Source organism: Danio rerio, chromosome 16 (assembly GCF_049306965.1).
Source record: "Danio rerio strain Tuebingen ecotype United States chromosome 16, GRCz12tu, whole genome shotgun sequence".
Taxonomy (NCBI): Eukaryota; Metazoa; Chordata; class Actinopteri; order Cypriniformes; family Danionidae; genus Danio; species Danio rerio.
In genome coordinates, this window is record NC_133191.1 from 14,078,782 (window position 1) to 14,106,640 (window position 27,859).

The 27,859-nt window shown below is 35.4% G+C and overlaps 1 protein-coding gene across 5 annotated transcripts in view; it reads right to left on the reverse strand.

Annotated features, from left to right (window-relative positions):
* The window catches only part of ttyh1 (tweety family member 1), a 62,144-nt gene that overhangs the window by 5,548 nt on the left and 28,737 nt on the right, over positions 1-27,859 (reverse strand). For 3 of the 5 annotated variants that reach the window (XM_009292145.5, XM_009292147.5, XM_009292146.5), the window contains 10 exons: positions 25,716-25,827; positions 22,977-23,317; positions 21,234-21,329; positions 20,963-21,035; positions 17,344-17,419; positions 13,904-13,959; positions 9,822-9,914; positions 9,611-9,703; positions 9,383-9,522; positions 2,182-2,349 (listed from right to left, as the gene is read on the reverse strand). In XM_009292145.5, the coding sequence (XP_009290420.2) occupies positions 2,182-2,349; positions 9,383-9,522; positions 9,611-9,703; positions 9,822-9,914; positions 13,904-13,959; positions 17,344-17,419; positions 20,963-21,035; positions 21,234-21,329; positions 22,977-23,317; positions 25,716-25,827 (1,248 nt within the window). The remainder of the gene's footprint in view (positions 1-2,181; positions 2,350-9,382; positions 9,523-9,610; positions 9,704-9,821; positions 9,915-13,903; positions 13,960-17,343; positions 17,420-20,962; positions 21,036-21,233; positions 21,330-22,976; positions 23,318-25,715; positions 25,828-27,859) is intronic. The other 2 variants (XM_003200152.7, XM_021472973.3) reach the window with 1 other exon arrangement.

Here is a 27,859-nt window from a genome sequence, read left to right on the forward strand (position 1 = left end):
TATGTCGCAAGTTTTTGGACTATGGGAGGAAACCGGAGAACCTGGTGGAAACCCACGCGAGCACAGGGAGAATATGTACCCTCTGCACAGGAACATCTACTGGTCTGTTAGAGACTTGACCAGTGGAGTTCTTGCTGCGAGGCAACAGTGGTAAACACTTGGCCACCGTGCCACCATATCAAGGAAAAGAAAGGAGAAGTAGGGGTGGAAAAGAGGATTCTTCAAGCCAAAGAGGACCAAGGTAAGGAACTGTCTATTGAAAATGAGTTAGGAATCATTCGATTGGTGAATCATGCGTTAGCTAATGCGGGATCAGCTGTGGTCAATCATAAGCATGTGCTCCTCTCAAAATTAGTTATAAATGAACTTCACTGATATTAACATTGCTTTAACTTTAAGTGTTTAGAACATTAAAAAAAATTATATATATATATATATATATATATATATATATATACATATATACATATATACATATATACACACACATATATATACATATATAAATTGAAACTGAATATATTCATTTAATCCATTATCTATAAAAATAAGGATAGGTCAGGATAAATATGTTACTTTATTTACATCAATGTGTCAAACAATAATAGAACATGATTTTACTCATATTTAGATTTTATTTTTAAATTATTTGAAACCTATAATAGGCTTTCTACGTACGTCTTTGACCCTCATGTCAGATCTAATATACAGTTTTTAAAAAAAGGAATAATTGAAATTGAGAAAGAAACAGGGAATGTTGAAGCAGGGAGAAGAGAGAAACAGCACGGCTGACTGCAGTAGAACTGAAAAGACTGATGTCCATTCTGATAGAAACATCAGAGGGCAGGATTTACCCATATTGTGCATCGTCTCTGATTGGTGGATCTATGTCTGTCTTGTAATGATGGACAGACAAATAGACAGACACACAGACAGACAGACCTCTGGACTCATGTCTGTTATTTGGCTGGACTGTGCTTGACGTATAGACCTGTCTGTGTGTCTGTCTGTGTTTGTGTGTGTGTGTGTGTGTGTGTGTGTGAGAGAGAGAGAGAGAGAGAGAGAGAGAGAGTTTATGTCTGTCTGTCTGTGCGTTCTATCTAACACCTGTCTGTCTGCCTGTTTGTATGTGATCAGAACTTTATTTATTTTTCTGCCTGTGCATGAGACTTGTATTGTTTGTGCATGTGTATTGTCATAGTGTAATGGTCATTTATAACACAACTTAGATGCAAAGCATGAAACTAGAATCTGAGATTCTTCTACCAAAAAATATTAGAAAATCTACAAAACACATAAATATATTTAAAATTATTTTGGTTTAATTGTTTTAAAATGTTTGGAATAGAGTTTATTGAGAATTTATTTAGTGAAAAAGAGTCTAAACTAATACATAGTTTTGTAATTAAATACAAACAAATAACAAATTAATCTTAATAACTGCTTAAATGTAATGTTATTTGTATTATTATTTTAACCTGAAAGAAAAAAAAATGAATGAAGAACTGGAAAATATATGAATCAAGTTTAACTCAACTTTAAAAATAGATTTCTAAAAATGTTATAAACTCATTTCAACTAATAATTAAATTACAAAAACAACAAAAGAAAAACAGAATAAACCGGAATAAAAAATACAATAATAATAATAAATATTTGAATGACATTTAGCTTACGTTTTAAGCTATAATACACGATACATATGTGTATGAAGGTGTGTGTAAATTTAAAGATATAAATGTATTTATTTATTCATTCAAAATTCACATTTGATTCCTTAAAGCGATAGTTCACCTAAAATGAAATCCTTTACTGACACTCAAGTAACTAAACTTTTATGGAGTTATTTCTTCTGTTGAATGTATAAGAAGATATTGTCAAGAATCTTGGAATTACTGACGTCCAGGAACAAAAAAATTACTCTTATTTTTTTATATATTTAAAAATATCTTCTTTTGTATTCACCAAAAGAAAGAATCAAGCAGTTTTAGATCAAGTGAAGGAGAAATAAAGGATGGCAGAATAAACATTTTTGTGTGAACTATCCCCCTATACCCTACAAAGTGTGCTGTTGAGCTGCTGTGTGGGTGTTGTGTTGTGTGTGTGTGTCTGTGCTGTTGGTTTATGTGTTTAAAGCTCATTCTGTCTGTCTGTCTGTGTGTCTGTGCATGTGTTACTCACGGTAATGGAGGTGCGCTAGAAAAGGGGGGAGTCCAGGCGGCCCCCTGGTAACTATAGAAGGGGGGCAAAGCCCCTCGCTGGGAACCCGTGGCCGTCTGTCTACGTGCCTGATGAGAAGTGAAGGGGTCCTCGCTTTCACTGTCCGAGTCTTCATAATCGTCTGAATCACTGTGCCATTCGGTAACAATCATAGAACATAAAGAATGGCGAAACAAAACAAATGCTTTAGATCAAAACATATCCAGACACTGCAAATAAAGAGAGTAAAAAGGCAAGAAATAATAATAATTCTCACTATAATAATTCTGCTCATCTCTTCTAGATGATTGATTACATTTAAAACACATTTTTGTATCTCAAGATGTTTACCTGTGCAAATGGGGGATTATTTAATTAAATATGCACTTACAGCACAAAAATCAGAGCACTGGAGACAGATTTAAAATGACTGTTTAAAAAATCCTGTGAACAGACAGAAAACAGCTGCAACTGCAAATTCTGTAGGACTATTCACTGAACAATAAACGTGTGTAGGCCTGGAGTGTCCGTCTGTAAATTCAGTCTGGTCAAACATTAAGCAGACAGCAGCACCAATTCCACAAGTGTCTTCACACGGAACACATTTGCTCATGAGTTTGACATGTTCTTCCAAAATGTTTAAAGATATAAATCAATCACATTTACATACTATGACTCCACCTATGCACACTCTTATCGCTATGTGCCCACTAAAGTGTTTTTGTGCTGCAGAAATGCTAGCTGAGCGTTTTATTCTGTTGTCAATGGAAGCATTGCGTTGTTAAAAAGGCAGCTGCATAGCTGAGTGTTTTTTAAAATGCTTCGACAACTGGAGAAGGCCTCACAGCTCACGGATGTTTTTAGTACAGCGCTCACATTGCTGCTCAAAAAACACTTTGGTGGACACGCAGCTCACACTGTAAAAAATTTTTTTAATTTATTTATTTATCATTTTTAAACAGGAAAAGATTAAAAGATAATCGGGCCTGACTCAGCTTGAATGCTGTTTTTCAGCAGGTTCCTGCTCTGCAGAACATAAAAACAGACAAACATCTCATCCATCAACACAGTACAAACAATCACCAAACATATAAGATAAAGAAAAGCAAGCTACTAGCTCAGTGGCTACAGCGATAGTTGACCATCAGATGACGAGCATGGGATTTCTTAAAAAGTCTCAGTGTTGGTATTGTTTTGAGATGTTGTGGGATCTCATTCCAGACTCTTGTGAAAACATAAAAGAAAGATCTCTGTCCATAACAGTTTTTAAAAGCCGGTACTGGCAAACATCCATTTGTTATAGATCTGGTGGAACGATCAGTCCTTGTGTTGAGTTGGAAATGCTGGGTTTCACACAATTCTAGCTAACCCCCAAAAACACTCAAGAATTGTGTTGTTTCAGCGCATTTTAAATAAGCAGTTTTAACAAGCAGCAAAAATACGTTTTTGAGTATAATGGAAATGCCAAGATATGCATACATTTAAAAATCTGCATGAAATGTCAGTGTTTTTCTTTAAAGCAAGCAAAATAACCTAAAAAACAAGATTGTTTAGCTCTTTTAAAAATGGGTGTGATATAAAAAATGTACAATGTTTATTTTGCAAGCACAGATTGTTAGGGTGCTTTCACACCTGTGAATCGATTCAGTTGTTCTGAAACAGGGTTTAAAATTGTTACATTTTTGCTCTTTGCTCTTGGTGCGGTTCGCTTTCACACGGCAAAGTTTCTAATCGGACCAAAAGAGCTAAAACAAGTCACGTGTGAGTAAACTCTCCACACATTGATCAGAATGTCAGGGTTTATTATGAGTCCCGCTCAGCTGTCAGGGGAGGTGGTGGTTTGGTGGTGTTTGACAAGGTGCGCGCGCCGTGTCTGAAGAGCGAGGAGAGATGCGGTGGGGGAGGGGTGAGAAGGGTGCGTGACGTATTTGAGGACCGGGAGGGAGACAAAGATTACTGGGAGATTATCACTCGTTTGGGAGCATCCGGGAGACTCTCGAAACTTCCCGCCCAACTCATAATTCTCTCTTCATACAGCCGTATGCCTATTGCATATCCATAAAACACTGTGATATAACTGCACTCAGATCGTATCGCTTTCTCACTGCAATCAATCCGCTCCAGAGTTCGTTTCAATCGAGCCGAGACCACCTCATTCAAGCGACCTCCGACCGATTGATTTGGCGCGGATCCAAGCACGATTGCTGGTTTCACATACGCCAAATGAACCAAGCTAACTGAGCAAACGAGACAGGTTCCGAAACAAAAGTGTAGGTGTGAAAGCACCCTTAGTCTTTCAATGCACAATTAATGTAAATCCACTGAAGACAAAAACGTTTGGTTTGGTAATATTTAGTCAAAGTCTGACCATTTGCTTTCATATTTGGAGGGTTGGTCCTTTTTTTGTTGATCTCAGTTTGCAATAAGGAAATGATGCTTAATAAAAAAAGCCCCACCCCCTACTCAATATTCCATCAGTTGGAAGAACATCGACATACTGAAATAAAAGTCATGCACTTTAGTCCTCATAGACTGTAAGAAAAAAACATTTAATTCTTATTTATTTTGTCTGAAGCGGTGCAATAATTCTAGAAAATGCTTCTTCACTTGAGAATGTATAGATAATTCAGCTAAAGCAGTGTTTCTCAACCATGTAACTGGGGGACCACCAGCCCTGCACATTTTCTGTCTCCTTAACCAAACACACCAGATTCAGATCATTAGAGGCCTCATGTATCAACGCTGCGTAAGCACAAAAACTTTGTGTACGCCAGGTTTCACGCTCAAGTTTGGATTTACTAACGATAAAATTAACGTGAGAATAAGCATTGGTCCACACCAACTTTATGCCTGGCGTACGTTCATTCCTTGTGTGTCTGTTTTATTTCCATTGGCGACTCCTAGAGGCAGTTATGTTAAATTGCTCTCTACAAAGTGTCTTTGAGCTGTGCAATGGCAGCTGGATGAGACAGGTTCATCTGCATGTCTAGCAGGTATATAAATAAGGTTTTCATACAATGCAGTTGACCAGCCAAACATTAAAGCGCAATTTGCAGCAGTCGCCGGTTTGCCCAATGTAATCGAAGCGATCGACTGCACACACATTGCTATAAAGGCGCCATCTGAAGACGAATATGCATATGTGAATCAGATACATTTCCATTCAATAAATGTGCAAATAAAATATGATGCACAGACTTATTAATGATTCCTACTTGTCTTACTCGTGATGAAGAGTAGGTAAAATCTAATACAGTATGTAGCGGGGGGAAAAAGAAGAATGAGTTCATCAGACGCTAGATTCGAACTGAGTTCATGCTTGAACGTGTCAAAACATGTTGCCATCCATTTTACGAGCTACGCCACTCTCGCTCTTAAAGATATTACAAAATCTTACATCTTTACACACTATTTCTTTTTTAATCCACTCAGTGCAATCTTCAGACCCCACTGTGTAAACCACATCAGCTAAACTCTCCCACTCTATTTTTTTTCTTTTGTTATTAAGTATCAAGTAACACCGTTTTTCTCCAGTCTACCTCCGAAAGCAGCACCTCCAATTCACATTCTGTTCAAAGTTTCTCTTTTGGCTTGCTTTTGCCATTGTTTTTACGTTGGGTTTTGCAAAAGTAGAGTCATTAGCATCTTCATACGGGGGAGGAGGCAGGGAGGGGTTTTGTGCTGGTGCATGTGCGCTCAGTTTTACGTTCATTCGGATGTACAAAAAGAATATGCGTGGGATTCGGCGTACGCAGTTTTTCATACATCTGATTTTTTTTACTGCGTAAGCACATTTACAGCTTTGTGCGCAATGTTTTAGTATGATTTCAACACAAGTCTTTGTGCATGAGGCCCCAGATCATTAGCAGAGGCTGAAAAACCTGTAATAGGTGCGACAGACAAAGGAGACATTAAAAACATGCAGTGCTGTTAATCCTCCAGGAACATGGTTGAGAAACACTGAACTAAAGCAATGGGTCTTTTTCACTAAACATGCACAAATGTATTTCAGATGTTTTCAAGGATTCATCAAATAATTTGTACTAAAATTTTGGGAAAAAAGAGTTTAGCATTGGGTATAAACATTTTTGGTTTATTTACATATACATTAAAAAGACTTTATGAAAAGCCCAAAATCTGTAAATTGACAGGTGCGTAAATATTCTGTGCTTTTGCCTGCTGTGTCTCATGGCTATATACATACAGATATTGTCTTGAAATGAAATAATCCCTATCCAGAGCAGCATATAATCCTTTAATCTGTGTCACTCCTCTTTGCCATTTTAGTAATGTATGCATCTTCCATTTCCTGCCTGTGCAAATGGAGTTCAAGCATAGTCTTACCGCAATTAAACACTTCAGGCCGCCTCTGTGACTTCATAAAATTGGATTTGCCAACATCAGGCACTTGGTGGGTATATACCAACTGGAGCTGAATCAACAGTATGTGACTAAGCTTTGTGAACTAATGGTAATGGCGACATTAATACCATATCCAGATAACAGAAGTGAAGTGCATTTGAGCAGTAATGGCCTTAAGTTGAGATCATGTTTCTATCATCTGTGCATTGCTGATGAGTGCGGCTGTCAGGGTTTACATGTATATGACACTGAATGGAGCAGACCAGCAGCTCATCTCCATTAACACTCAGCTGCAGCTGATGTAGAGGATCATGTAAGTTGGTTTGCATTAAAATGATCATGTTTTCCGGTTCTGTGGGAGTATTAATGTCTTTGATAATGTTACACATGCGTACTTGAAAACAATTGACATCTTATTAGGATGACGTGTATTCCTTCGTCTTGATTTATACTGACGGATTGATTCGTTCTATATTTTGTATATAAAAACATAATTTTGTAAACTAAATGAAGGGTTATTATAAAACTGAAAACTTGAAGTGTTAAAAATACATGGGTCAAATAAAAAGGGGTTTAAACAATTGTTAAAACATAGTAACTATAGATGTATTTTTTCATACATTAAATCTATCATACATTTTTACTATGATTTACAAGAAGACAGCCACTAAAAATCTCATTCAGTGTAACCATAGTAAATATATCAAAATATCTTGTTGGGTATTTTTAATACACTTATAATTATTTATGGCATATTCAAATAAAAAAAAAATCACAAAAAATAAATAAATAAATGTCATTTAAATGTAGTTTTAAAACTAAAACAAGCTTTTTCTTTAAAAAAAAGTTCTTTTAAAAAAAGAATTTTAACACAGGTCAGTGTTATTTTTATGTATGCACATAAGTATTTTGGTTTCCAAATCCGATTGGCTGATAGCTTTGAGATATTCTGCAATATCAGCACCCATACAGCCTCTTCACTCTTGTGTATTACTTCGCCTACATGACAAGCAGAGGAACAACATAATGTACTTTTGTGGCTTTTTAGGTGAGAGTGTACAGTTGAAATCAGAATTATTAGCCCCCCTGAATTTTTAGCCCCAATTTCTTTTTAACAGAGAGATTTTTTCAACACGTTTCTAAATATAATAGTTTTAATAACTCAACTCTAATAACTGATTTATTTTATCTTTGCCATGATGACAGTAAATATTATTTGACTAGATATTTTTAAGACACTTCTACACAGCTTAAAGTGACATTTAAAGGCTTTACCAGGTTAACTAGGCAGGATAGGGTAATTAGGCAAGTTTTGTATAACGTGGGTTTGTTTTGTAGACAATCAGAAAAAAATTTGCTTAAAGGGGCTAATAATTTTGACCTTAAAATAGTTCATAAAAAGTAAAAATTGCTTTTATTCCAGCCAAAATAAAACAAATAAGACATTTCTTTAGAAGAACAAATATTATCAGACATTCAGTGAACATTTACTTGCTCTGTTAAACATCATTTAGAAAATTTAAAAAAGAAAAAAAATATCAAAGGGGGGGCTAATAAATCTGACTTCAACTGTTTAGATTACAACTATGCAGTTTATTTATAAGGGATAGTGCCTGTTTTAAATATTTATAATTTCGGAAATTCAGTGCATCCGTGGCCATTACCCTGCCATTGAGCAGAGCAAAAACTATTGACATTCCGCCACAAGATCGCCACAGAGACTCTTTTAGACTTTTCGTGTTTGATTTTCTTATTCATGCCGTCGAACTCGTAACAGTGCAATATGGCACACCTCCCACCAGTGCTGATATACAGCCATATCGCACTGCTATATATATTCAATGAATAGTATAGTATAGTTTAATGAATGAATATTAGTTCAATAAATAGTATGGTCAATGAATGACGGTGAATCATTATTTAATCCAAATTTTAAATGTTTGTTTATTCAAAAGACACTTTTCATGGATTTAATATGATTTTTTAAACTAATCTTTGACCAATATAATTTATACATGGGTCAAAGATTTGTCTGTCTATTAATCCATCCATCCATCTATCTGTCATCTGTCTATCTGTGTGGTTTTAGAGAACTGCAAGGAGTTTGGGAGTTGATATAAACCATGAAAATATGTTGATAAATGAATTAAATATTCATTTATACAATTTCTTCCCCCCCAAAAAATTCAGATCAAATGCATTTGGCTTAAAGAGAAAACTAGACTAAATATAAAAAAAATAGTTTGAATTTTTTAATTATAATACATTTTTAATCAAATAATGTCACAATTTGTAAAAACTTAAAGCGAAAGAGAAGGATTTAGATCAGGGGTGTCAAACTTAATTCCTGGAGGGCCGAAGCCCTGCACAGTTTAGTTCCAACCCTGCTCCAACACACTTACCTGTAGGTTTCAAACAAACCAGAAGGTCTCAATTAGTTTTATCAGGTGTGTTTAATTAGGGTTGGAACTAAACTGTGCAGAGCTGCGGCCCTTTTGGATCTGAGTTTGACACCTGTGCTTTAGATCCTCTGTAGATGTAAATGTATTTTTCTATGATTCTTCATTTCTAACACAGCTTTATAAAATAGAAATCGGTAACAAAAACAATAATAATATAAACTTTACAACTAATCATTTACCGTACAACCATATGGAAGACACAAATTCACATTTACATAAAGCACAGCCCTACTATTTATCTTGCATCTTTATTTTGCTGCTGTCATCAAATGAATTTGCAGCATAAATTCAATCAGATTTTCCTAAAAGCAGCAGCAGATGGGGCATTAGCCAAAGTGAAGGAATAAAGTTTAGCTAACCTGTGGAAGCTCCTCCAGGCTCCAGGGAGGGAGCAAAGAATAGCAGTGAAGGCCAAAGCGGAGAGAAAAGAGTAGAGAGACAGATAGAGCAGCCCCTCCATCCCATCATAGCACAGGCCTTTCAGAGAGTCCACGTAATCCTGAGAGAGTGACAGGACAACACATGAGTCCACTTGTTGTGACATGAAAACTGCTTGGCTGAGGTAAAAACCAGGCTGCCATGTTTACCTTGTTCAGGCCTCGACAGTTGAGAAGAGCAACCAGCTGATGGAAGTTTCCCTCGGTGGTGTTGAGGATCTGCTGAACCTCCCTGAGTGACCTCTGAAAAAGAGAAAACACAGCAGCTCAGCGGCAGGTGGAGAAGAGCTTCACTGCAGCTGCTATTGATCTGTGCTGTCAGTTGTTGGTACTGAGAGCAGTTTTAGCAGTGTTGACATACCTCTGCTTTTGGGAAGCGTGGAAGAGCATCTCTCTCCAGGCTGGAAAGATGAGAGTGGATGCTGGAAAGTGCTCTCTGGGACTGGGTCAGTATCTTATGCCAGTTCAACAAAAAAAATGTCGATTAACAGACATGTAATGACATATTTGAATGCATTCATTGTATGCATTTGTCTAGAGCAACACACGTTTAACTAGGTATTAAAGATTGAAGGCAAACTTTATAGTGGCTTGTGAAAGCCTGTTGGAAGTAGTTTGCTTAGTTTTAAAGGGATTGAAAAAGTAAAGATACTGTAGATAGATAGATAGATAGATAGATAGATAGATAGATAGATAGATAGATAGATAGATGGATGGATGGATGGATGGATGGATGGATGGATGGATGGATGGATGGATGGATGGATGGATGGATGGATGGATGGATAGATAGATAGATAGATAGATAGATAGATAGATAGATAGATAGATAGATAGATAGATAGATAGATAGATAGATAGATAGATAGATAGATAGATAGATAGAAATTAAATTAAAAATAATAATAATTGAAAAAAGAAAAGAAAAAGAGAGAGTACATAAATATCAAATCACAAACGGAAATATAGTACATATTTTTCAATTTTAATTATTAACAAAACCTTTTAAATGCACTTTTATTACATAAAATATCCAAATATTTTTATGCAAAAATGTTAAAAGAGCAAATAAAGAATTTAGATACAAAAACCTCTAAATGCCGCTTGACATTTTCTTCTAAAATTAGTATTTTTCTCATACTCCTGTATGTAGGCTCGGAAATTTGACTTTTAAAATGATGAATAAGTTATTTTCATTGCCTTTAAAGTGAAATAACTTAACATAAACATAGGAGCCTGGGAAAAATGCACATTTTAGGAGAACATTTCAGATGACAATTTCAGAGGTTTTTGCATCTCAACTCTTCATTAGAAATCTAAGAAATCTTTAAACTCTTTTTCTAGCAGTATAAAGAAACTTAGATTTGTGTATGTGAAATTTACATAATAATAAAATAAAAGTTTATAATAAAACCAGGGTCTTTTAAAGAGCAATCTTTAACATAATAACCCAAAATCATGTTTATACAATTAGGAAAATGTTTTTTTTTTTTTTTTTTAATATTATGAGCAATAAAAGCTTCAACATTAATCCAAAAATGTTGAGCATATTGGCAAGATCAAAATAAATGTGAAATAGTTTCATTAAAGCTTTTGAAAAAGAAATGTGTCAATAGAGCCTCCATTTTAGTACAGGGTAGCGCTCCTTTGAAATAAATGTGGGACCAAGGTGCAGTGGAGGACTGGCCATTCAGAGCCAGAGATATACACATATATACATATAGCCTGTCTGTGAAAGGGAGTTTTCATGGTGGTCAGTATTTCTTTTTGGGTGTTTTAAATCACTTTTCTACATTGATGGATAAGTGATCGCACAGGCATTGTCGACAAAGTGCATGTGTTTGTGTGCATGGAATGTATTATCCTCCCTCCCTATTAAATTTGATCTAATCCGTGTCCTGTTTGTGAATGAATCTTCGTCATGAATGACTTGTGTGAACCATCATTATCCCTGCATCTCAATCGCCTATCCTTTCTGATTTAAATGATATATAACCTTTGAAATATTCAATAATTTAGGATGGACAGTATGCACATTGAGGCGCAGGCACTGTTATGTTATCAGGCACTCTTATAAGTTACTTAAAAAAAGCTCCTTTGCCTTATGGTCAGTGCAGTAAGAGACTGTATTATCATCAATAATGATACTCGTTTAGCACAAAAGTTTATAACATACAAAATCACAAAAACGAAATATATGAAAGGTTGTGCCTTTATGCTTCGTTTTCTTTGTTTGCTCGTTACCACACCTGTACACAGCGCTAAAGTCCAGCGTCTTCATCACATTGGTTTTAATTTTGACTAGTGCAGTCAAATGACTTTCGTCCTGGGAGCACTGTACAAAAGTGGTGGCAGTATTGACGCATGCTCAGGGTCTTTATGCGATATCTAGTGTATATATCTCTGATATGAATTAATATGTTGTTAGAATGCATTTAGCATGAAATACTAGGTTGATAACATGTTTCTATTATGGATTTGCATGTTGACAACATGTTTCCAGTATGAATTAGCATGATGCTAGCAAGTTTTGAGTAAGCATTAGCATGTTGCTAGCATGTTTCAAGTATGCATTGGTATGTTGTTTTAATGTTTCTAGTATTAATTAACATGTTGCTAGCATGTTTCCTGTCGGGATTTGCTAGCATGTTTCCTTTACAGATTAGCATGTTGTTAGCATTTTTCCTGTACGGGTTAGCATGTTGTTCTTCTTTACATTATTAACTGGCATGTTGTTAGCATGGAGGGAAAACACAATATTTTTGCCATTCTGTGAGGAACCTTTTTAATCAAAAGAACCTTTATATTCAACAAAAAGTTATTTATAGTAGAAAAGTGCTATTTTTGTAGATCATTCTTCACACTAAAGCCATTTTTGACCTTTTCTTTTTTGAACAGTAGTCTTGATTCCATTACCCTTCAAACTGCACACATATTGACATTAACTAATAAAAATATACCTAATGAAGCCGAAAAGAAAATGAATAAATAAATGAAAGAAAAATGTCTGTTAAGAACTACAATATATGTTTTGATTAATCATAACACGGAGGGTTTTTTTCTTCAATGGAAGGGTACCAACCATTTTGTCCATGTCTTGAAACACTTCAGTCAGACTTACTGGAAATATATGCTTCAGCCTACATTTTTGTTGTTCCAGGTACATTTGTTGCACATTTACAATGACAGGGCACTGTCTGCATTTTGACAAATCTGAAATACATTTCTTGGGCTTTGGTTTTTCAAAAGTGTAAAGTACAAAGTGAGCTACCGAACAAACTGACCACACAAGAGTGTGAAGAAAGTAGTTTGATTTTGTATTCCTACCCAATCGGTTGACACCCGATCACTAATAATCCATAAGAAAATCTTTTTAAATATATTTAAGTAGTTATTGCAAAGAGTGTTTGATACATTAAAAATGTATTGTTAAGACATTTTTACAGCAAATTCTCTAAATAGGGAAACAAAACTAAAGCAACACATCCCTTTACAAAATTTTTATTAATACAAATACTATTTACAGAAGTAACCGGGCCATTAGAAAAAAAAAATCCTTAGTGTTTAGCCCTGTATACATCTAAAATCATAATGGTCTTAAAAGGGTCTTTAAAAAGTCTGCAGAAACCCTGTACTAATAATTAAGGACTGCTGTTTTGACGCATATATGGATCTGTGCTATTCAGAAAAAAAAAGCTAAAATATCAACCATTAGTAAATGCTCTAAAAATGAGTGGCTACAACACAAAGTTGGTAGTTTTAATCTACGGTAGTCTAGGGCACGTTCATAAACTGTGTGTGAGGGGACTACAAATTGCCAAACTCAGTAAAAAACAAATTGCAAAGTATTGATCTGTGTCCGCTAAAATAGGCAGTCTTCATGTGTGGAGAAGACGATGCCATCTCTACCCCTAATTCCTTTACTTAATACTATAGAATGGATTGAATGTTTAATATTGCCACGCAAAAGAAAATCAATGGTTGTATCTGCTGCTTGTACTGTGTATCATCATGGGCTCCTTACGATTATTTGGATGCTGTGTTGCTTTAATTAGTATTAGTCATTCCAAATTAAATTAATCAAATGTGTGTGTGTGTACTTGTGTGTGGTCAGTGTTAAACCAGCTTCTTTTTGCCTAATATTATTTCACTGTTTTTATAATTTGATGACCTTATGAATTCCCTCATTAATTCATCGGCTCCTCCAAAAATTGTCGGTCTATGTCTTTATTATAATGTCATAATCCTCTTTTTGTCTGTTCATCTGCACCGTGACATAAATGTCATTGCTTTCTAATCTTAATCTGTGCTTTGTGACATGACCATAATTCCTTATATTTGGGGTATTCTGCCTTGTGATAGCATATTAATGTTCTATTTTCTACTCCTTCACTAATCTCTATGACATCACCGTCTGCAGCATCATGTAACAAGATCGCGCACCTGTTGGAAAGGGCTGCTCATCTTCCTGCTGCAGGTTAGGTAATAATCCAGGACTTCTATTTGGAGAGAAGAGAGAGTGAGAAAAAATTAAAAATATGTATAGAAAGAGGTGCAGAAGATTATGAATGCGTCTCAGCTGGAGGCAGATGGTCGGACAGTTCTGTTTCAATACTTCGTGAGCTGCTACTGCCTACATAGGGGCTGTTTTTTTACATTCCACTGTTTTATCATAGTTTTAATATGTAGACATGCACTAGACAGACGTGTTTGACCACTGTGTTTGCTTCTTGCATCCTTTGAAGCAGCTTGTGTGTGACGCAATGTTTTAAATTCCAGTTCAGTAGAAAAAGTTCAAATTTGAATCCATAAACCTTTTTTATTTTGTTTTCTTTTTCTTTTTTGCATTCCACTGCCATGCATCTTGCTTTTCTGTGTCAACTGAACAGTAAAAAAAGCATCAGCTCTGGTTTTAGAAGTATTTTTTCTTATTAGTATTATTTAAACCATTAAGTCATTGTTAAAACATTTAAACCAAACCAATAAACAATGAAGAACTTCATTATTATAATCATAACATTACAAACTTTGACTTGAAACAAAGAAGTCTAAACTGTAAAAAAAATATTCATTTGATTTATTTAGGTGTGTGCAAACAATGTATATGGGCTGAATTTAAACAAACAAATAACATTTAGAATGTTCAAATTCATTTGTTTGATTAAATTCAGCCCATATAAATAGTTTGCAACCAATTACCTTAAAATGTGTAAGTCCGATAAATAATTGTTTTTAGTTATTTGATAATCAAACAAAAAGTCAAAAGTACAAGACCGTGTACTTAAAGGGATAGTTAAAAATAGATTAAAAAAATGGCCTTGCTCCAAACTAGTTTGAGCTTTTCGTTCGGTTAAACACAAAAGAAAATATTTTGAAAAATGTTAACAAGCTGTAACCATTTAAATCCACAGTGCAAAAAATAAATACTTTTCATTTGGTTACAGGTTTCCAACTTTTAAAAAAAAAAAATCTTCTTTTGTAAACAACAAAATGATGGCAAAATTTAACTGCACCTTTAAGGCTATAATGAGGGAAAGAGCTATGATTGAAACATTGTGAACAACACGATAATCTTAAAAAAGAAAATATATATAGTTGGTCAGATTTATTAGCCCCCTTTGAATTTTGTACTTGTTTTATTTCGGCTAGAATAAAAGCAGTTTTTAATTTTTTAAACACCATTTTAGGGACAAAATTATTAGCCCCTTTAAGGTATATTTTTTCTTGATAATCTACAGAAAAATCACTGTTATATAATAACTTGCCTAATTACCCTAACCTACCTAGTTAACCTGAATAACCTAGTTAAGCCTTTAAATGTCACTTTAAGCTGTATAGAAGTGTCTTGAAAAAGATCAAGAAAAATATTATATACTGTCGTGATGGCAAAGATAAAATAAATCAGTTATTAGACATTAGCTATTAAAACTTTTATGTTTAGAAATGTGTTGAATAAATCTTCTCTCCTATAAACAGAAATTGGGGAAAAAAATAAACAAGCGGTCTCATAAATCAGGGGGGCTAATAATTCTGACTTCAACTGTATTTGAAGTTGTTGGTTGATCTGTTAATGATATACTTCAAGTTTATTACAAAATATATTTTGCCAGATTTTGCTAAATGTGAGTCTGAGATGGATGAAATGCTGACATAGCATCATGGGTAATGTAGTATTCTGTATGTTTTCTGCTAATAAATAAATCTTTAAAAAGGTTCTATCTGACATTTTTCTCAAAATTGAGATATTCACATATTTTTATTAAATGACAACTTATTTACATTATATGATGTTTTTATTTACATTTTTTACAAGTTGTTTATATTTTAAGACTTTTTATTTAAAAAACGAAAAAGGTTTTTATCTGCAAGGTCGAATTCTAGCGTGGCTCTATAAGGTTCTTTTAGCATTTCAAATGCACACATGAAGACCAATCAAGATCAGCTTTCTTTGTCCTTCCACTGGACTGCTCTGTTGTTAAAGAAAAATGTAATATATTAAATGTGAAATATTTTTATTTGTGTATATATAGCTGGTGAAACATTTTTCTGTGTTTATTAAACTTTGTTAAAGAACTAATTTGCTCTTTGTCTGTTTTCTTTTAAAGTCTTTAAATTTGATATACGGTATATGCCGAGCTAGTGTTTTTCCCATACTGACAATCTTCCGGTAACCTGTTATTGTGAATTTTTTCCCAATCTATACGGTTCCTTTTACAGCAATCAATGTTCAAGCATAAAACAAGACAAAAAGCCATATGCTCTCACATGCCCATCAGAATAGGCAGGATAGCGCAGAAGCTCCATTGAATATACTAGGGTAAAATAAATGCTCATATTACTAAGACATGGCTGGGGGAAATGTAATTTAATGCAGTGCTTCTTTTACAATCTGAGACCCACTTTATATCGGATATCACTCAGCCAGTGGAGATCGCTGATTTTTAAAGAAAATTGACCTTAAATGTGCCAATTTTTGCATTGGCATTGAGTTGTCCGGAAGCGGTTAAACCAGGTTACTGGCAAATTCAAAGTCCTATTAGGATGCTTCGGCATATACTCTTTTAGGCTTGAAGGGCAAATAATTAATTTGATTTGAAGGTCTTAATTACAACAATAAATATGACCATATTGATTACAAAAAATGAACATATGCACTGGAAAAAACATTTAGCACAGCCTTGTATGCTTAATTTGAACAAGAAAAAAATATAAATTCAACATTAAATAAATGCAAAAATTTTACTTTCTCAAACATCAACATTGTTACAACACCAATTCTTATTATTAAATTAATAAGCAGACTGATTGTATTTCTTGAAAAGTAAAGTTTCAATTAATGATCTGCCAGACAGAACCTTAGAATTCCAAGCAGAAAATAACTTTTTAGAATATTCTATCTGCATTTGCTCTGTTTGGTACCCCGATTTGAAAATTTAAGAGAATTTTGAGTACATTTGGAGTACATTTTTTGCTCTCTGTCATGTTAATGTATTAAGGACAACTGTTACACACATATTGTTTGCTATATAAATGGCAAAAAACTTTGAAGCTCAATATCTCAAAGTCCTTTAGAATGCAGTTAGAACCTTATAATTCCAAGGTGACGATTTCTCTATGGACAAAATGAGCAAAGTTTTTAGGTTCAGAGACTAACTGTTGCACAATATTGACCTCATAATTTCACATAAAAGTGGGTGCAACCATTGAAACTAATTGTTTGTTGGTAATTTTTGGCTATAAAAATAAAAAGATGAAGCTTGTTATGATGCTGGACATTCGTCTTCTTTCTATAGCCTTCATATTTAACTCAGATGTGCTCCCTACAAAGCCAACTCAATAAGTTTTGAAACAGAGCAAATGTGTAAGAAAGAGCTTTACAGCACCTGGGCTTGTCCCAGAGTTGAAGTGAGTGGAGTTGAGCACAAATGTGTTTGGGTCAAAGCAAAAATCACTCAGGGCCTGAGAGAGGAAAAAATAGAGAGAAAGACAGCAAGAAAAAGAATTGAGCACTAAAGTGAATACAGAAGAGAGATGTCAACAGTGCGGCACAGTGACCAAGTGACATACTTCCCTCAGTCTCTCCGTCCCGCCGCTCTGACTGCTATTGATCTACAGTTTTCACTGACACACTTACAAACTGACCCTATTTTCATTTTTTTTCATCCCTCAAATTGTTCATCTGTCCGCTCTGCAGTGTCTCTTTATCACACACTTGCTCTCCCTGGTGGAATGTAAGTAATTAATCAAAGTGAAGAGGACTCAAAATTACCAAGAGCTGCACAAGTGGACTAAAGAGGGTAAAAAAAAGAGAGTGAAAGAGCGATAGAGAAGAAGCGAGTGTGTGTATGTGTGTGTGTATTATAAATGGGAGCACTAGGCAATTGTTCCTGTTAGCTGAATCTGTACAATGAAAGCCTTGTTTTGATGGCCAGCAACGGCCATCTCTTCCTGTCACTTTCCTTTCTTTCTTTCTTTCTTTCTTTCTTTCTTTCTTTCTTTCTTTCTTTCTTTCTTAACTAATTTTTTAAAATAAAAAAATGGTACTTCAGTCCCTGCTCTCCACTAATGTTAACTAATTACTAATTAAACAAACAATGGCAGCGAATTACCAATAATATGTTGACTCTTCCTATTTCTCTCCTTTACATTTTTTTTTCTAAACAAAATATATACAGTTACATCCATAAATATTTGGCCATTGACACAATTCTAACATTTTGGCTCTATATATACACAATGAAACGAAATGAAACAAACAAGATGTGCTTTAACTGCAGACTGTCAGCTTTAATTTGAGGATATTTGCATCCATATCAGGTGAACGATGTAGGAATTACAACCGTTTGCATGTGCCTCCCATTTGTTAAGGGCCAGAAGTAATGGGACAGAATAATAAGCATAAATCAAACTTTCACTTTTTAATCCTTGGATGCAAACAGAGGCGTAGCAACTGAGGGGATGTGGCCCTTACTTATACAGCCAGACCATTTAAAAACAGGTGATTAATAGTTATATGAATGTAAACTTTCGGATCTCATTCAACTTTTAAAATGTCCCCCAAACTTTTAAAATGTCCACTACACCCCTGCCCCCTGGTTGCAAATTCTTTGCAGATAATTACAGCCTGAAGTCTGGAACGCATTGACATCACCAGATGCTGGGTTTCATCCCTGGTGGTGCTCTGCCAGGCCTCTACAGTAACTGTCTTCAGTTCCTGCTTGTTCTTAGGGCATTTTCCCTTCAGTTTTGTCTTCAGCCAGTGAAATGCAAGCTCAATCAGATTCAGATCAGGTGATTGACTTGGCCATTGCAAAACATTCCACTTCTTTTCCTTCAAAACCTCGTTGGTTGCTTTTGCAGTATACTTTGGGGTTCATTCTCCATCTGCACTGTGAAGCACCGTCCTATGAGTTCTGAAGCATTTGGCTTAATATGAGCAGAAAATATCGCCTGAAACTCTTCAGAGATCATCCTGCTGCTTTTGTCAGCAGTCACATCATCAATAAATACAAGAGAACCAGTTCCATTGACAGCCATACATGCCCACGCCATGTCACTACTACCACCATGCTTCACTGCTTATGACCATGAGCAGTTCCTTTCCTTCTCCATACTCTTCTCTTCCCCTCACTCTGGTACAAGTTGATTTTGATCTCATCTGTCCATTAGATGTTGTCCCAGCACTGTGAATGCTTTTTTAGAACTCTAATCTGGCCTTCCTGTTTAGGCTCTGTTAAGGCTATCCGATGGTTTACGTCTTGTGGTGAACCTTCTATTCACTCTGGTGTAGTCTTCTCTTGATTGTTGACTCTGGCACACATACACCTAACTCCTGGAGAATGTTCTTGATCTTGCTAACTGTTGTGGAGGGTGTTTTCTTTACCAGGGAAACAATTCTTTAGTCATCAACCACAGTTGTATTCAATAGTCTTCTGGGTCTTTTGGTGTTGCTGAGCTCACTGGTGCACTCTTTCTTTTTAAGAATGTTCTTATCAGTTGTTTTGGCCACGCCTGATGTTTTTGTTATCTCATCAAATCTGATGGGTTTGTTTTGTTTTTTTTAGCCTAATGATGGCTCGCTTGACTGACCTTTTATCTGCTTGTTGTAATTGGGATAAAATAACACACACCCGGCCATGGAACAGCTTAAAAGCCAATTGTCCAATTACTTTTGGACCCTTAACAAGTGGGAGACACAGATGTAAAATGTTGTAGTTCCTACACTGTTCACCTGATTTGGATGTAAATGCCCTTAAATTAAAGCTGACAGTCTGCAGTTAAAGCACATATTGTTTGTTTAATTTCAAATCCATTGTGTTGGTGTAGAGTCAAAAATGAAGAATTGTTTCGATGTCCAAATATGTATGGACCTAACTGTATATTTTATATTGCATGTCATATCGTTTAGCTTGAATATTAACAAAACAAAATGTCAATGTAGATTATTTTGAAATCTATTGTTTCAGAATATTTTTGTTGTTACTGCTTTTGAGGCAAATTTAGGTCAAGAGTAATCTAAAAACAATCAAAAAGTAGACAAAACACATTTCCTAAAATATGTAATCCAAATTAAATGACTAACTACAATTTTCATAATACAACTGGTAAAATGCAGAATACAGTATGTAAGCAATCTATCCAATACTGACTAACATTCACGAAATGTGTTCAAAATGATTAAAAACAACTATTTAACTACAATATTTTAATATGTTTTAGTATTTATTTAGTTTTTTTATTATTATTCAGTTTTCCATGATCCTTTATAAATAATTTAATATGCTAAATTGCATATTAAACAGCTTAATATGCCTGTGGAAAGACATATTTTGCATAGTCATTTTTTGATCGGTTAAATGTGGTCTTGTTAATTTCTTATGTTGTACTTGTTGTTCTTTGCAATTGTAATTTATTTTTATTTACATTTGTATTTTCATATCTTACATATTTATACTTATCTTTCAAATGAAATAAGCTGACTTCTCACTTCCTCTCTGATACACTCAACATCACTCACTTCTTTTTGTTCTCATTGCTTTTAAGATCTCTTATGCTCATCTTCATGCCAGCATCCAATCCCCTTTATACCTCCCCCCATTTTTTATACAAAGAAACACACACACACACACACACACACACACGCACACACATACACACAAACACACACTCACACTGAATCTTTAATCTCTGCCCTATTTTCAAGCCTTTTTGGGATTGTGCCATGACTGCTGAGTTCCCAGAGTGGAAAACCTTTTTCAATCTAACACACTCTATTCCTCTCTCGCTCTTTCATAAGAACACAATAAGTGACTGCATCTTGGCTGTTGTGACCTTTTAAAATGTAAAAAGTCACATTCACAGAGCTTTGGCTGGATTTTTCTCCAAAAGCTCTCTCTCTCACACACACACACACACACACAGATGGTGGTTTTTCTGTGCTGGACGTCCGCTCTCGGAGAGCTGTTGTTTTTGTGTCGGGGAAGACGTTGCCTGAATACTCACCACCACAGTGGGTGTTTCCAGACCCAGAGAACCCCAGCTCATAAACAGAGACAACCAGGCCAGCACTGTCATCCTGCAAACACACACACATTTATACCATCTGCCCCTCTGTGCCTGAGTGGGACTCAGTAAGCAAAAATAAATTGACTTTTTTTCTGTAAGCATTTCCTATCTTGGGGAATTCGGACGCAAAACATACACAATAAAAGCAATGATGTATGGATATCAGCACTTGCTTGCACAGAGCTGATCAGTAATGAGTGTTACTTACAGAATAAGTAGCCAGCGGGACTGTTTGGCTAAACCCAGGAGAATGAAGAAACATACCACCAGATCCACCAAAAGCAGCAGCACATATGACAGCCACCTAAACCACATTTTCAGAACATAATAAATGCTAGATTCAAATCCTAGACCCAGAGTAACTGTTGTCAGACTTTTAAATGACAAATAAAAACATAAAATTCACTGCCCAGTAACCATTTAAATAAAATAAAATAAAATAAAATAAAATAAAATAAAATAAAATAAAATAAAATAAAATAAAATAAAATAAAATAAAATAAAATTAAATTAAATAAAATAAAATTAAATTAAATTAAAGACTTGAAGGCTGAAATTTTGCTAATGTGCCCATAAATGATATTGAATTATTTGATATTCACCTTCCTAGAAACCAAAGATATTTCATTTAATTCTATTGTATTTATGTTTGCTTGTTTGTTGTTGTCATTCATTCTCTACACCAGTCATTGCTTTAGAAGTTAGAAATCAGGAATGCCACAAAAGATAACTAAATTTTTAAATAAATGATGCTCGGCGATGCAGTGGCGCAGTATGTAGTGCTGTCGCCTCGCAGCAAGAAGGTCGCTGGTTCGAACCTCGGCTCAGTTCTGTGTGGAGTTTGCATGTTCTCCCTGTAATCGTGTGGGTTTCCTCCGGGTGCTCCGGTTTCCCCCACAGTCCAAAGACATGCGGTACAGGTCAATTGGGTAGGCTAAATTGTCCGTAGTGTGTGTGTGTGTGTATGTGTGTGTGTGTGTGTGTGTGTGTATGTGTGTGTGTGTGTGTGTGTGTGTGTGTGTGTGTGTGTGTGTGTGTGTGAATGGGTTGCGGCTAGAAGGGCATCCACTGCGTAAAACTGGAATAGTTGGCGTTTCACTCCGCTGTGGTGTCTCTGAAATAGAGACTAGGCGAACAAGAATAGAATTGTGTGTGTGGATGTTTCCCAGAGATGGGTTGTGGCTGGAAAAGCATCTGCTGCAAAATGTGCTGGATAAATTGGCGGTTCATTCCCGAATTAATAAAGGGACTAAGCCGACAAGAAAATGAATAAATGATGCTCTTTTGAACAAATAATTTAAAGAATTATAAAAATACAGTTTACAATTAATAAATAGTATTCAGCATTTTATAAGGTCACAAAAACTAAGACTCAGTTGCAACAAAAGGTTCGAGCGTTGCATCACAGAAATAAATTACATTTCAAAAATATCTAAATAAAGCAGATACAGTACATTCATATAATATTTTATTAATATTCTAACATTACCTCTGAAAAAACAGAGAAGTGAAGTGATAGTCAAAAGAAGCGTCTCAGAAGAAGGCCGTTTATGGAAACTACAGTGTTCATTTGTACATTCTAAAAATCCACATTTATAATGCCTCATAGTCGCTGACATTATACTATGGCTATTACAGTGCTATAACTGTAATGGCTGACAGCTGCTTCTCACTCAGGGCTGTCTATGCTAATGAGAGAAAGATAGTCACTAATAGGTTGGACTTTCCCCTCTGATGACATGTACAAAGGGAGAATGTCAATCAAAGTGCAGACTGTTTTCATGAAGTGTGATAATAAAAAATAAAATCAATTAATGTTTATTACAGGCTGTCTATATCTACTATCTACTGTTTCCACATATCTGTGTTTAAAGCCCTTATAAAAGTCATTTTTGCAAAATAGGTCCCCTTTAGCCTACAAAATCTCATTATCTTCCCTAGTCTTCCTCACCTGTAGTCTTCATTCACCATGAGGGTGTTTGCCGCCCATCCAGGAGAGAATGGTGCAGGAATGCTGTTGGCGGATGGACTGAGGGTTGGCGCTACAGAAGGTGGAGCAGGAGTTAGGGCTCCCACTATACTTTCACTTCCGTTTGTCCTGTAAAAGCCATCTGCGATGGGGATCAGGCCTCTTCCCAGTGTCAGGTTGGAGAGCAGAGACACGACCCGCTCTGACAGACGCCTGCAAGAGCGTGTGGGCACCAGCGCTGGCTTGTGTCCTCCAAACACATCCTCCATAGAGGTCAAGGGCCCTGAGACTGACCGCTGGAGTCCGGAAATAGTGTCTGAAACCTGGGGAGGATGATGGGAAAAGTACTTCATTTAAATGTACAATGTAAGAAATTGTAAACTGCAACCGTTAAATTAAGAAGTAATAATAGACTGGTGGACCCCATATAAACTCGCAAGCCCAGACAATTTTTTTACAATGTAGAGTTTATATTAGGGCTGCACAATATATTGTATAATGTGCACATTGGCAATAGTCACATCACAAGATATGCAATGTTGAGTTTGAATTATAGAGTAAGAACTGTATTTAATTACTTTATTTATACTGAATATATACGACTTAGACAACATTTTTTCTTACTTAGAATTTTTGTCTTGTTTCTAGTCCAAATATCTACATTTGAAAGTGAAAACAAGATTATTTTACTTACCCCACTGCAGATAATAAAGCTTGTTTTAAGGAAAAACTCTTAATTTTGACTTAATTCTTCTGAAGTTGAAAACAAAACAATATTTGTACATAATCTAAGATTTTTTTTTAGATATTTTAACTAGAAATAAGACAAAACAATTTAAGAAAAGCTTTTTTGCAATTATTCAATTTCTGTAGACAAATACTGTTAGACTCCCTAGAAAACAGTCAAATAGTGCTATTCAATCTATCTTGTGAAACCATATTTATATCGCAATAGTTATTAGAGAAAATTAAAAAATCGTAAAGTCCAATTTTCCAATATCTTCATATATTTTTCCAATATCTTTATATAATTTTTTTTGCGATTGCAAGTTTTAATCTTGCAATTCTGAGTTGATCTCGCAACTGTTTTCTGTAGGTTTCAGTTGTTTCACAATTTTGACAAATTTGCATAAATTTGCTTTTTTCCTCCCAATTAAGAAATTCATTTTCTCAGTTCTTTTATATCTTACAATTAATTTTTTTTCTTGCAATTCTGATTTTGTATCATGCAATTCCATCTGTAATTCTCATAATTGTATTATTTTTGCAGTTCTGACCTTTTATTTAGCGATTCTGAATTCATATCTAATAATTGTTTTTGTTCATAATTCTGAGTTTATAATTTGCAATTCAATCTTTTTTTCTGTCTTTAATTCTCAAAATTCTTAGTTGACATCTCAGAACTCTGAATTTCCCAATTTTGGCTTTAACTTGTGATAAATTTTTCTTACAATTTTGACATTTTTTTCTTGCAAATATGAGTTTTTTTGCAGTGAAAAAAAATATGAATTTTCAAATAACCTTATTTATTTATTTACTTTAGTCCATGGAGGAAATAGGCTTTAATAATTTGGATTATTCTGTGATACTAAATGCTTTTTAAGGCAGTTCATTCCCCTGTGGTGATCCCTGATTAATAAAGGGACTAAGCCAAAAGGAAAATGAATGCTTGAATAAATGCTTTTTATTTATTTATTTAAAATATAAATATAAATTTGGGCAGCACGGTGGCTCAGTGGTTAGCACTGTCGCCTCACAGCAATGGTTCGAGTCCTAGCTTGGCCAGTTGGCATTTCCGCCAACTGCAGCGTAAAACACATCTGCAGCGTAAAACACATGCCAGAATAGTTGGCAGTTCATTCCGCTGTGTTGACCCCTGACAATCAGAGAATTATTTTTATTTTAATGTTAATGTTAACTCATTATTCCTTAATGCTCTACAATTTTTCATTGTTAGTGAATATTACTATAAAGAGTGTATAGTTTTTAAAATAATTCTTAGACCCACACTGCAATTATTACAATAACTATACAGAAGAATGATTTTTTAAATCATTTTCAGAATAGAATTTTTTCTTGCTGATGAACAAACAGAAATGTACTCCAAAAATTGTACAAGTCCTATAGAATTCATGCTGCTTTACAGAGCACAGGCTTTTAAAGCGTCCGAGGCTTATAATAAACAGAGCAAAATCTTCTACTGGTGAGTGGACACTTACATACTTCTTATTACAATTATCCTTCTTTGGTGTGAATAGGCCATTACTTACTGAAGAGTGGTGGAAAAGATGTGAGATACATGACAATGGAACGAAAGAAGCAGGAATGAATGGAGAGGGCATTACAAGAGTGTACAGTACAAGTAAAGTAGGTCATTAATCAAACTGACGCACATTCATCGATCAACCATGTGAGCAACCAGCCAAATCAATACCAGGAGATGATTATATCTCAAACACAAATGTATTCAAACGCTCTCTCTCACTCCAACAAAATAAACGTATTTGCAATTACAGTACAATAAAATCAGGCAGCAATTCCTGTGCTCCTCCAATCCCTCATAAGGAGATTGATGGATAAGCTTTTGTGTGTGTGTGTGTGTGTGTGTGTGTGTGTGTGTGTGTGTGTGTGTGTGTGTGTGTGTGCGTGTGTGTGTGCGTTTGTGTGTGTGCGTGTGTGTGTGTGTGTGTGTTTATGTGCAAGTGCGTGTGTGTTTCTCACCAGAAGATCGATGGACGCCAGTGTGTAATTGGCAGTGAGCAAGGATGAGGTCAACTGATACATCCCATCGTTCGCCTCACTATTGCCGTAGAAACCAACGCCTATGGCAACACTACAAAAAGCAGAAATATGAACGAGAAAACAATGAGTGGAGACAAAGACAGACTGAGGAAAGAGAGCACAAACAGAGTACTGAAAGAGAAATTAGGAAACATAAATGAGTTTGGGGTCTGGATGTTTATTTTAATGCGTTTAAAAATGTCTATTATGTTCAGCAAGACTGCATTAATCTGTCAGAAAATGTCAAATTAAGTTAAAAAAAAAAAGTTATTACAGATTAAAAGAATGATTTTTTTATTATATATTTTAAAATGTTTATTTATTATGTTGGCTTGGTGTGACATTACTTTTTATAATTAGTGTCAAAAACAGTGGCGCTGCTTAATATTTTAGCCCAAATTTCAAGATTTCGGGATGTACGGGACGAACATTATTATTGGATTGGATTACTGCAGTATTTCTCAACTAATAGATCACAACTTGGTAAAACTGTATTTTTGGTAACACTTTATTTTGATGGTGCATTTGAGTTTTAGTAGACTGTCTGCTTAAAATCTGTTGATACTGCTCCTTCAACAGGCGTTCAACTGACTAAGAAACTTTGCAAGTACAAGTCAACTTACACTAACCCCAACCTAAAAGTCTGCTTATAATCTAATGAGAATTAGTTGGCATGTAGATGCAATATAGCTTAAATTCAACAAACGGACCATCAAAAAAAATGTGACCTACTTGTTTGTTTGTTTGTTTGTTTTAAGCTGTTGACATTTATGTACAAAATGGATGTGAAATGTGATTAAAAAGAAAACATGTCCTAACTCGGTCTCTGTGGTCTAATAAGATGTTGTCTGGCTACATGTCAGTGTTACATTTCTAATTCACTTTTCAGTACTTGTTATGATAATTAAAAGTCTCTTATCGCTGAAAATCAATCTTTTGTGACATATCAGCTCACAGTGCACTCTCTTTAATTACAAATGCAGTGATGCAAGTCATGTTAAGAAATTGCCAAAAATCTGCAATATATTACATCATGAGGCATTTTAATGGAGGTATCATATTCAATCTTTTAATCAGAAGAATTTTCATGCTGGTATTGTGTATTCTTAATGTTATTTGGTAATACCAAATTATTTTATTAGGTTTATACCAAATCAATAAAGGGATATTACACACATACAAATGAAAATGTGGTCAACATTTTACAACCTCCACTTGTTAAAAACCTGTTTAAGTTTATTTCTTCTTTTGAACACAAAGGAAGATATGCTGAATATTTTCCATTGACTTCCATTGTATTTTTTGTTTCTACCGTGGTAGTCACTGGCTTCTCAGAATATCTTGTTTTTGTGTTCAAAAGAAGAAAGAACCTTAAACAGGTTTTTAACAAGTGGAGGATGTAAAATAATGACCACATTTTCATTTGTATGTAATGTAATGTAATGTGTATTTATATAGCGCATTTATTGTGTATGGCCATACACCCAAAGCGCTTCACAATCATGAGGGGGGGTCTCTCCACACCACCACCAGTGTGCAGCATCCACTTGGATGATGCGACGGCTGCCACAGGACAACGGCACCAGTGCGCTCACCACACACCAGCTATTGGTGGAGTGGAGAGACAGTGATAGAGCCAATTCGGTGGTAGGGGATGATTGGGAGGCCATGATCGTAAGGGCCGATAGAGGGACTTTGGCCAGGACACCGGGGTTAGACCCCTGCTCTTTCACGAGAAGTGCCATGGGATTTTTAATGACCACAGAGAGTCGGGACCTCGGTTTAATGTCTCATCCGAAAGACGGCGCCCACTGACAGTGTAGTGTCCCCTTCACTTTTTACTGGGGCATTAGGACTCACACAGACCACAGGTTGAGCGCCCCCTGCTGGACTCACTAATACCACTTCCGACAGCAACCTAGTGTTCCCTAGTGGTCTCCCATCCAGGTACTGACCAGGCTCAGCCCTGCTTAGCTTCAGTGAGTAACCGGTCTTGGGCTGCAGGGTGACATGGCTGTGGCTGTGTATCTGTGTACTATCCCTTTACTTAATTGGTATGAACCTAATTCTAACCTATTCTAATA